This window comes from Mastomys coucha, unplaced genomic scaffold (genome assembly GCF_008632895.1).
Source record: "Mastomys coucha isolate ucsf_1 unplaced genomic scaffold, UCSF_Mcou_1 pScaffold9, whole genome shotgun sequence".
Lineage (NCBI taxonomy): Eukaryota > Metazoa > Chordata > Mammalia > Rodentia > Muridae > Mastomys > Mastomys coucha.
In genome coordinates this window covers 53,587,130-53,598,386 of record NW_022196915.1, presented here as the reverse complement: position 1 = coordinate 53,598,386, position 11,257 = coordinate 53,587,130, and the positions used below count along the sequence as shown (strand labels likewise).

The 11,257-nt window shown below is 46.7% G+C and overlaps 2 protein-coding genes across 3 annotated transcripts in view; one reads left to right on the top strand and one right to left on the bottom strand.

The window, feature by feature from the left end:
* The window catches only part of Pnma2 (PNMA family member 2), a 9,502-nt gene extending 9,191 nt beyond the window's left edge, over positions 1-311 (bottom strand). The window contains exon 1 of one of the 2 annotated variants that reach the window (XM_031362665.1): positions 96-311. The gene's annotated coding sequence lies outside the window, so the exon portion shown is untranslated. The remainder of the gene's footprint in view (positions 1-95) is intronic. The other variant, XM_031362664.1, reaches the window with a different exon arrangement.
* A 112-nt stretch (positions 312-423) lies between these two features.
* Positions 424-11,257, top strand: part of Dpysl2 (dihydropyrimidinase like 2) — a 104,316-nt gene continuing 93,482 nt past the window's right edge. Inside the window, exon 1 of the mRNA XM_031362662.1 lies at positions 424-1,035. Coding sequence (XP_031218522.1) covers positions 694-1,035 — 342 coding nt within the window. The 5' untranslated portion in view covers positions 424-693. The remainder of the gene's footprint in view (positions 1,036-11,257) is intronic.

Here is an 11,257-nt window from a genome sequence, read left to right as displayed (position 1 = left end):
CCCCCCCCCCCCCAGTTTCCTAGAGCCTGCAGGCTTGACCCTTGGCTTCCCCAACCCTCAGCCCTCACCCGAGGCCAGGGGAACCCCAGAGCCACCTTAGCAATGCAGTGAGACAGGTCGGGGAGAGGGACTCTGGGCCAGGGTCTGCTCCTTCGGGTTCAGCTGTAGCTATCCGACACTCACCCTGGTGCCGAGAGCAGTCTGTCGGGCGGCTGCCGCGCGTCCATTAGCGGGCGGAGTGGCCGCTTCACTTCCGGAGCGCGGGCTCCCGGAGCCCCCCACCCCCTCGTACCCTCCCTTCTCAGTCTCCTCCTTCTGGGTCCCCTCCTTCCTTGTCCCCTCCCTCCTGATCCTGCGTTCCGCCCGCCCCGCCCCGCTCCGCCCCGCCCCGCGCTGCCGGGAACTGGCAGCCTCTGCGGCAGCGACCGCCCGCTCAGATCCAACTTTGCTCGAAGGTGGCGTGGCGGTGCCGGGGGGCGTGGGCAGGGAGGGAGAAAGCGGGGTCAGGAGGAGGGACCGCGAGGGGTGGGTCGCCAGTTCGCCAGCCCTCCATCCTTTCTGTGCACCTTGCGGTAGGCAGGGAGCGGCAGCAGCGGCAGCAGCAAGAGGCTAGTGCACACCCAGCCAGGGAGACTTAGGGAACCACAGACGGACGGACGAGTAGACAGGACCTTCTCCAGCGCCCCCTGAGCCATGGCCGAGAGAAAGCAATCTGGGAAGGCGTCAGAGGACGAAGAAGTCCCTGCCTTTTTTAAAAACCTGGGCTCCGGCAGTCCTAAGCCGCGGCAGAAATTCTGCGGCATGTTCTGCCCTGTGGAAGGGTCCTCGGAGAACAAGACCATCGATTTCGACTCGCTTTCAGTGGGCCGGGGCTCGGGGCAGGTTGTAGCTCAGCAGCGGGATGTCGCCCACTTGGGCCCCGACCCGCACCGGCAGAGCAGGCGTGCCAGCGGGGAGCCATCTGTTGAATCGAGCCGGAAGGTGGAGATCCGGCGGGCCTCGGGCAAGGAAGCCCTGCAGAACATCTACGATCAGGTTGGTATGGGGTGTGGGGGTGGGACGGAGCGCTGGGCTGACCCCTGGCTTGTCGCGGAGGACCGAGCTTCCCCGCGTGGCAGCCAGCACGCGGCGCCAAGAGCTCTGCCTCCCGCATCTGCACGCGCACCGCGCCCTGCCCACCCCTTCACCGCGCAGGGTGCGGCGAGGCACGGGTTCGCCAGTGGGCGTTTGAGCTCCCACAAAGGCTGCCCTAGCCTCCTTGTGCCTGGGAGGTGGGAAACCCGCGTCAGGAACCAGCTGATCCCTGGGCTGGAGGCGTCGAGTGGCGATTGGGGTGGACCACTGTGCGGTTCTTAAATCCTCCCGGGCGGCATCCGATTGCAGCTGCGGCTCAGAGCCCCACCCTTTTTTGATGCAGCTCAAAGAGAGCAGTGGAAGGCTGCAGTGACGGCTAGAGGACTCCCTTGGGGTCCTTAGGGACAGGGGCTTACATGGCTACTCAGTGTGGCAAGGTCCCCGCCTCCAGTGCGCTCAGCACCATGGTCCTAAGCTAGGAGGTCAGGACCACGGCCAGCGCCCGGAGCCTCCTACCATTGCCTGGACTGTGTTCCACAGCTGGTGAAGAGTCAGGGAGGTCGTGATGTCACCGAGGAAAGCTAGATAGCCCATGTGGAGAACAAAGTTCTGCTAAGTGTCTCGGCAAGGGCTTCTCAGAGCGCTTCCCCAGCGCTGTGTGGGATGCACTTAGGGAATGGGGAGAGACTACGCGGATTATATTCAAAGAGCCAAAAAGGAAAGGAAAAATGAGGGTGGGAGGGGAGGACTCACATTTGAAGACAAGACTCCCTGATTGTGGTAATGGTGAGACAAAGAAGGCTAGCTTGGTTATCCTTCGTCAAGGAAAATGTTTGACATGGTCCAACAATTCCCAGCAGGGCACATTTCAAGTCCGGGGTCTTTTCACACATATTTCCCTCCGTTTCAGGGCGTCATTTATGCTCGTATAATATTTTTTCACAGCTTTAACGCCTCGACTGATCGTTTACAGTGCACAGGGTTTTACACTTGGTTGCTGCTTCTCTCCCATGCTCGTGGTGAAGATAAGAAAGCAATGTATGAATGACTTTATATTGAATCCCACGTGCCTTCCCTTCTAAGGCAAGAAGAAGGTTAGTCCTAAAGGCTCTTCCTTTCAGACAGCCACTGGAGAAGTTGGGGATGTTCTGCACATGCTCACTGGGGGGCTTGCCCAGCGTTCAGCTTGTGTGCTACAGAGAAAGCCTCAGAGAACAGCTCTGGGGGCAATGACTGGGGCGCAGTCGCCGACTTTCCTGACATAGCAGAGCGATCTATCTTTTGACTTTCCTAGGATCACTTCTCGCTAAAGGAGGCAGCAGGGGGTAGAGAGACTATTTCCTTTTATTTTTGAAAGCTGAGGCAAGTAATCATTTATTTTACACCCATCCAGCTTCTGATCTTTATATTTTTATTTCACCGAGGCAACTGGAATCTAAATCCAAAATGCTTGTTTTGTTCCAGGTGATCAATTAAAGTAAATCTTTCTTTCGTTCTCTCTTTCTTTCTTTTTGTAAAACAGTCTTGCTCTGTAGTTCAAAATGGGCTTGAATTCATGACAATCCCAGTACCTCTTGGGTGGTGGCATTACAGAGCTGAACCACCATGATTACCAGCTTGCTCTGTCTGTCTTTCTGTTTGTCTGTTTGCCTGTCTGCCTGACTATCTATCTATTTATCGATCTTTCTTTTTCTTTCTTTTGTGGTGCTGAGGCCTGAACCCAGGGACTATGCACACTACAAGTGTTGTATCATTGAGCTACATCCTTAACCAAATGTTTCAATATTTTACTAAAAGCTGGTTAAGTATAAAATGAGTCCTTATGGAAGTATGTTGGTGAAAATCAAGATCACAAAACACTGAGATTGAGTGAACACTCTAAAGTAGGCAAGGAGTGAGGGTCATCCCAACAGCCTGGAGGGAACAGGACCATGCCTGGAGGATCTATAAGAGGACATGTAAAGGTGGCAAATGAGGTGACCTCAGTACAACAAAGGCAGCATATTAATATTCTAGCCTGAAAGGCAGCTTCACTGACTGGAAAACCAGGAGCAATTATTTGAACACACCCTAAATTAACAGAAACTCTAAATTGCAAATCTGAGGCACATGAAAGGGAGGGGACAATTTGCAGGCAAAAGCGCCAGACCAAATCCTTAGGTAGTTTCAATCCTGGAAACCCATCTCTTCCTCAGCTTCCTGGTCATTAGTTCTAGACATTGACTCTGGCTCGGCCTTTGTACAGCCCTCTCTGGTTCATTTATCACAAAAGGGGCATTTCTGGGCTTTTGTCATTCATAACTGGGGACAGTTACCCAGCTTGGTGCTTACATTATATGAATTTTTCATGTTTCACAAGAGGCTGTGCACGTATGTATAATGATGGTGACTTCTGAAAGCTCAGTTGGCTCACTCTTTTGACAGAATCGGTGATTATTGCTTGTATTTAGCTCGTGAGCAGGGTGTCATTAACCCTTTGGGACATTCTTCTAGAACCCCTGGCACAAAGAAGAGTAGAAGGAATAGGTCATGCTCCCTTCTCCTCTCTTGAATCTGTGCTTGTAAGGAATCTTAAGGATGGTCAGAGTTGCTGGGCAAAATGGTGCACACCGTGGAGGCAGAGGCAGGTGGACCTTGGTGAGTTCGAGGGCAGCCTGAGCTACACAGTGAGTTCTAGGTCAGCCAGGGCTACATGGCAAGGTCTTGTTGAAAGAAAGAAAGAAAGAAAGAAAGAAAGAAAGAAAGAAAGAAAGAAAGAAAGAGAGAAAGGAAGGAAGGAAGGAAGGAAGGAAGGAAGAGAATAGCAATTTGTTCACTTACCATGCCATGAATCCTACTGTTCTAGAAAGGCCAAGAAAGGGCCAGAACAGGTTCTTTAGCCACACCACTTATGGGAGATGAAAGGGGCTGGGGGGTATATTCCCAGGGACTATGGAGCACTATGCACAGAGTGAGCAGGCCATAACCAGAAAGCACTAGGAGTGATTTGCCCTGACAGAGCCAGTGGAGGGGTTAAGAACAAAGACAGCTTCTATCTTGTTGCTTGTCTTTCCCATGTGTTTCCCAGAGGCCAGTTTGGGATGCAACGAAGTTATATTGATTCCCAGCTATGAAGGACGTGAGCCTTTTTGGATAAAAAGCAAGAGGACAGCTGTTTTGGAGTCTTTGTAAGCCTCACATCACTATAACAAAAACCTGGAGTGGGGTACTTATGAAGTAAAAAAAAAATAGATTTGTTCAGTCTCATGGTTCTGGAAATTCAGGTCTAAGATCAGGTTGCCTCATGGGTTTGGCAATGGGGGTAGACATGGAGAGAGAGACAGAGACAGAGAGTACATAATCCACTTTTGAGAGCACACCCACAATGACCAATGATGTTGGGACTTCTTGTGAAATACTACTTCTTAAAGACCTATAGCACCTCCCCAGGGGTCCAGACTCCTCACACAAACCTTTGGAGGACATTTAGTACTTAACCGTTGCAGTTGGCCTGCTTGACAGTGAACATGGGTCTTTGAGCGCCACTCTTTCTCCTAGAATCCCTATCTTCCACTGGAGTTATAATTAGGTCAGAAAATCCTCTCATCCTAGGATACTTTATCCTGAGCCCTTTTCAAGGAACTTTCAGGCTCATTTAACCATGAACAACCTGTGCAGACGACTACCAAGATGGGGAAGAAACTGTCCCCTGGTCTAGGGAAGGTGCCAGTGAGTGGGTTCTGTAGAGCTCTGCTGAGCTTGGTAGCATGATGGTGTGGCTCAAAGTGTCCCATAAGGTTTTTATAAGAAACTTGAATCCCAGTGTAGTGCCATCTTGGGAAGGAAGGCCAATGGGAGCACCCTACCCTTACACTGTCGATACTGATGATACAAGGGCCTGAGACTCTTGAGTTGTGTAACATTTCCCCCTTTGCCCATATGATGCTTTCTACCATGTCATATGGCAATGATGAAGGCTTATGGTGTAATCTTAGACTTCCCAGACTCTGGATCCGAGCACCAAATGGAATTCTCATTTAGGACTGGGGAAATGATTTAGTCAATAAATTGCTTGCTACATAAGAATGAGGACCTGAGTTGATCCTCAGTGCCATCAGAAAAAAAAATGGGTGTGGTGTACACCTATAATCCTAACACTTGGAAGGCAGAGGCAGGCAGATCATCTCTGTGAGTTTAAGACTGGTCTTTAATATCTTCCAGAACAGTTTTGGCCACTGTCTTGGTCAGGGTTTCTATTCCTTCATAAAACATCATGACCAAGAAGCAAATTTAGAAGGAAAGGGTTTATTCAGCTTACACTTTCACATTTCTGTTCATTACCAAAGGAAGTCAGGACTGGAACTCAACCAGGTGAGGAAGCAGGACCTGATGCAGAAGACATGGAGGAGTGTTACTTACTGGCTTGCTTCCCCTGGCTTGCTCAGCTTGCTTTCTTATAGAACCCCAGGACGACCAGCCCAGGGATGACACCACCCACATTGTGCTCTTCTACCCTTGATCACTACTTGAGAAAATTCCTTACAGCTGGATCTTATGGAGGCACTTCCTCAAGGGAGGCTCCTTTCTCTGTGATAACTCCAGCTTATGCACGTTGACACAACTACAAAGTGAGATGCTGTCTCAAAACAAAGCACTGGTTTATGGTGGTGTGTGTTTATAATCTCAGAGATGGGAAGACACAGCTGGGAAGATGTGTCTCATGGGCAGCCAATCTAGTCAAAGTATCAATCCCTAGGTCCCAGGAAGAGACTTTGTCTCAAAACCAAGATGGATGCTCCCTGGATGGATACCTGAGATCTACCTCTGGTGTTCACACACATGTACATACATGTACAGCCCCACATGTATAATCATGCATGCAAATCTGTACATATGCATATAAATAAATAAATAATAGAATAAAATAAAGAACAAGGAAAATGTCCTTGATGTAAGTTACCCAACTTAGGTATTCTGTTACAGTAGCATCAATTAGATTGAGGCAGTCACCACATCTATACATTGCTTTTTAATACTCCCTTTCATTATGGGTCCACATCTCTTTTCCCCAAGTTGACTATCTCTCAGCTCTGAGTCTCCAGTGTTCCATAACAGCCCTCTACCCCATTCTCTCCACTCCCTTTTCCTCTAAAGGGCACCATGTTCTAAATTCCTTCTCTTCCTCTTTGTTCTTGCCACTTCCATTCAACATCCCCAAATGTTTGCTACAGAGGAATCCTGGTGGTTAAACTGTTAGCCTCTGTGTAAATGGCTAATATCTAAGCTGCCCCTTGAGATTCTTATGTGAGAACAGATGTGTGGTGGAGGTTTGGCTGGGAGCCTAGATCCAGGCCAGCAACTTGAAGCTCTTAGTGGTCCTCCTGCCTCAGCCTCCTCAGTGCTGTTACTACTTCCAACTTTTTACATGAATTCTCTGGGTCAGCTTGCAAGGCTAGCACTTAAAAACTGAACTATCTCCCAGTCTTTTATTTTTTAATGCTTAACAGTAGTTTTATAATTTAAAAAAAATTACAACAAATCATTAGTAAAAGGCTTGTTCAGTTAGTAGATGTGAAATTAACTAATTAATTGTAGGAGGAAGAAGTGAAAGATCAAGCTTAGGTGAGATAAGATTCCCCAGCCATGTGCCTAAGGCCAAAGTTGGACAGCCTGCTCATTAAACAGCTGCAGCTCAAGACGGTAGCTCAAGAGGAAGGTGATTGCCATTGGCTTACCTCTAGCGAGACCTGCCCCCAACCATTTGAAAATTGCACAGTGTACAGATTCTATGCCACAGAAATTAGGGCTAGGCTGAGCCACCCTGGCAACATCAAGGCAACTGTTTTTAGGTGTCCTTTGCCACAAGAATATCTTTCTCTTTCGTTGAGAAGGGAGGGAAAGTCAGAACTGACCACTGTCTGAACCCTATTGGTGCTGTCTACCTTGAATGCCCAGCTCAAATGAGACTTTGTCATTTAATCATGAAGAAAGGACTTCACCTCTCGACCTTGGTTGGCAGTCGGGTGAAGAGTCACAGTCCAGAGGTATAGTAGGGTGGAGGCCTCTTCTCTTGGTCACATTATAGCCCTAGCATTGTTACTACCCAGATGTGCTGGTACCTACCTGCAACCGTAGTGCTTGGGAAGGAGGCAGGAGAATGAGGAGTTCAATGTCAACCTTGGCCATGGAGTAAGTATGAGTCTAAGCTGGACTTTTTCAAGCTGGTGAGATATCTCACTAGGTAAATGCACTTGCCCGAGTTCAATCTCTAGACCTACACACATAGGAGGAAAAAAGAAAAAAACCAAAAACAACTCCTGGGGCTGGTGAGATGGTTCAGTGGGTAAGAGCACTGACTGCTCTTCCTGAATTCAAATCCCAGCAACCACATGGTGGCTCACAACCACCTGTAATGAGTTCTTACGCCCTCTTCTGGTACATCTGAAGACAACTACAGTGTATTTATTTATAATAAATAAATCTTTGGGCCAGAGCTAGCAGGAACTGAGCAAGTGGGGCTAGAGCAAGCAGAGGTCCTAAATTCAATTCCCAACAACCACATGAAGGTTCACAACCATCTGTACAGCTACAGTGTACTCATACACATAAAATAAATAAATAAATCTTAAAAAAAACACCCCAAACTCCTACATGTTGTCTTTTGACTTCCGTGTTGCTATGGTTTACACACTTGCTCTTATAATAGATAAATAGGTAGGTAGATAGATATGATTTAAAAGTTTTTAAGAGATCTTATCTTTAACAGACCCCAGTTCTATGACTTATGACGTTAATATATTTCAAAACTAGGAATGTGATCAGAATAGGGAAATGTATAAGTTCTTAAAGAAAACAAACAAACAACCAACCTCCTCGAACCCCACCCATTGCTCACAAATCCCGTCCTGACTCCGGACTGTGACTCTTCACTCTCCTGTCTCCATGGCAGCTGGTGCAGCCACATCACTTTCAAACCTTGCCTTTGATAGATGTGCTGTCACCTTGTTGAAAATCAGGAAGGAGAGATTCATGGCTGCTTACTCACATGACCTCGGAGGCCTTGTTAATCTGCATGGACAGGGCTTGAAATGGAGCTGTCCTAATCTGCCCTGAGTTTCTCCCAACACATTCTGCTGCTCAGGTCCGTGGACAGCGGTGCATCATGAACTGCAAGGTGTGATTCCGTTCTCCTGGCAGAGTCCTTACATCCCATTGAGCAGCATAGCTTTATGGCGCAGGCCTGGGGGCAATGCTTTGTGTGTTCTGTTTTATTAATCTTACATTGACTTGATGAAGCATGTGCTACTGTGACCCTTATTTTGCAATGGAAATTATCCGAAATTAAAAGTGACTTCCTAATGAAGTGCAAAGGGTGGGATCTGAACCCAGACCAGACAACTGAGAACTTCTTAATCACGAAGATGTGTTGAGTTGCTCCCATCTCTAGTTCTTTGAGACAGGGTCTCATGATGTAGCCCTAGCTAGCCTGAACTGTGTAGACTAGACTACCCTAGGACTTCTGGTGATCCTCCTGTCCCATCATCCTAAGTACTGGGGGTAAAAGTGTATACCATCATTTCCGGCTCTGAGCTACTGGTTGTATTCTTCATTTCTTTCCATCTCAAAAATAACAGTTATCGAAAGAATAGTCTGAGTGACTACATTTCTTTTACTAGTCACTCTTCAATGTCATTTTTCAAATGGACTATTGATTTGTCTTTATGAACGTGCCCATAATGGATGATATTCTGTCCATTTAGTTTTAAACACAAGAAATATCTTCAACTACCACTGGGACACAGGCCAAGTCAGAAAAGCATGAATGACACCCCTTTCTAAGATTAGAGCATTGTGATGATAGTCTGTCCTTTCTAGTTGCTGTCAATCATAGTCTAAGGCAGCTGGGACCGTTGCAACAGATTACTAGGGACTAGGCTTCTAGAATACCAGGCATTTGTTCTCACAGCTGTGCGCTCTTGAAGTCCAGGATTAAGATGCTTGCTGATCCCCCACCAGGGGAGAACTGCTCCGTAGTCCTCACTTGGTGGAGCAGGCTCTCTGTCTAAGGACATTGATCTCACTGGGCAGTTCCATCTTTATGATCTAATGTCTTCCAGAAGTGTCACCTTGTGACGCAATCTTGGGGATTAGGGTTTAACATGTGGATTGTTGAGGGACACAAACATGTAATCTCTGCAGTCATGACTGACAGGTGAGTGGGGAGAGAATCGTTGCTCAAGTAGTGAGGGAGGATTACCAGACACTTGAGTTTTTGCACCAATGAGAAATTTGGCGGTATAGGCTGAAAGCCACATCCAGGTCGTTCAGTGAAAGGGTCAAAGCCCTGCACCTGAGGGAGAAAACCTGACCTTGAAGGGCCACAGCATGGCTTTGAGGGGAGAAAGCATGACTTTGAAGAGCCAAAGCCTAGCCTTGAGGAGAGAGAACCATGCCTTGAAGGTGCTTCTGGGTTTGATTTTGAACAAATACACATGACACCTGTGGATTTGGATTCCCAGAGACCTGCCTAGTACTGAGAAGGTTGCATGAAGGGCCCACTACCATCCTGGCTCTGCAACCTCAGAGCTTTGTGGCCCACAGTCATGACCTTGAGCTGCCATTGAGTGGACCTGAGTCCCCAAGGCTTCTTATTCAGCTCCTCTAAAGGATCGGAAGGAAAGCTCTGCTATTCCTATCTGCTTTTTATAGCATAAAAGTTGCATTTCTACTGTTCAGTGGATGCCACCCAAACTGCCCAATCTGAAATGCTTTCATCACCCTCAAACTTAAACCCTGTGCCCAGTATGTAAACACTTAAATGAGACCCTCTGACAACCATGCATCTGTTTTTATGTCTCTGTGGATTTGCCTATTCTGAACATTTTGTGTTCACAGAGTCAAACAGTGCATGGCCATTTGTTTCTTCCTTCTCTTGATGCATGCAGTATTGTTAAGGTTCATGTTGTAGTGTGCAGAGGACTTTATTCCTTTTACTGGCTGAATAGTATGCCTCAGTTTGGACGCTTTTTCATTTGTCGCCTAATGGGCAATGAGGACATTTTTTTGTCTTTTGGTAATTCTGAATAAATTGGTGAGTCCCATTCTTTTCAAAGTAGAACCATATTCTCCATTTTTGGGGATTCTACCTAGGAGAGGGCCTCCTGGGTTCTGTGGTAATTCTAGGTTAGCTGTTTTAGGAACATCGCACTTCTTTACATTTTAGGTCTGCTCAAGTGTGAGAATTCCCATGTCTGCGTAGTATCTCCAACACCATTATTTCTCTCTTTCTGTGGAATCTCTTGGTGGTTTTGTTCCCGTTCTCAATAACATACTGTTGTGCTTGCTGAGTGTTGCCTATTTTTAAGTTTGAGTCCTTGTCTATTTGTTGAGTGATATGAATTCCTTATATATTTCAGATCCTGCCTTTTTATTGAATAGATAGTGATTGTTGTTCAGTGTTAGTTCTGGCCAACAAACCTAGAACTTCGAACATGATAGCCAAGCTCTCTATCCCTCAGCTGTCCTGGCATATGGTTCCTGGTAATATTTTCTTCCTTTTCTGGGTTATTATTATTATTTTTTTGCTTTTTCAAAGGTTTATTTTACTTTAATTTATGTGCATGCATGTGCCTTTGTCTCTCTGGGTTTATGTATCTTGTGTGCATGCCAGATCTTCTGGAATTGGAATTACAACTGGTGGTTGTGAGCTGCCCATCATGGTTGCTGGGAACCGAACTTTGGTACTCTAGAAGAGCATCTGAGCCATCTTACTATCCGAGCCACCTCTCCAGCCCTGTTTTTTAACCTTTTTAAAAAATAGTGTTCTTAGAGGCACACAAGTTTTAATTTTAATTTTAATCAAATCCAACTTCTATCTTCTTGCTTCTGGTTTTGCTGCATTATCTCTTGTTGTCCTTAGGACTACAGAACTGCCTGAAATCTATCCCGGAGCTCCGGGGCGTCCCTCTTGCAATTATGTCAAGTCACTAAGTCCTCAGGGAGCTTTGAAATTCATTTACAATAGCTGGGTGTTCCTGTGTTGTGTGTTTTTGCTCCAAATAATGAGCCTTCCACCTCCCGGCCCTGCTCATATAAAGAAGACTCCTTCATTATCTGTGCTTATCTGTGTATCTAATCATATAATATATGAAAATATTTAGTATATACACTATATTAATAAAATTCAAATTTTAATGTGTGTACA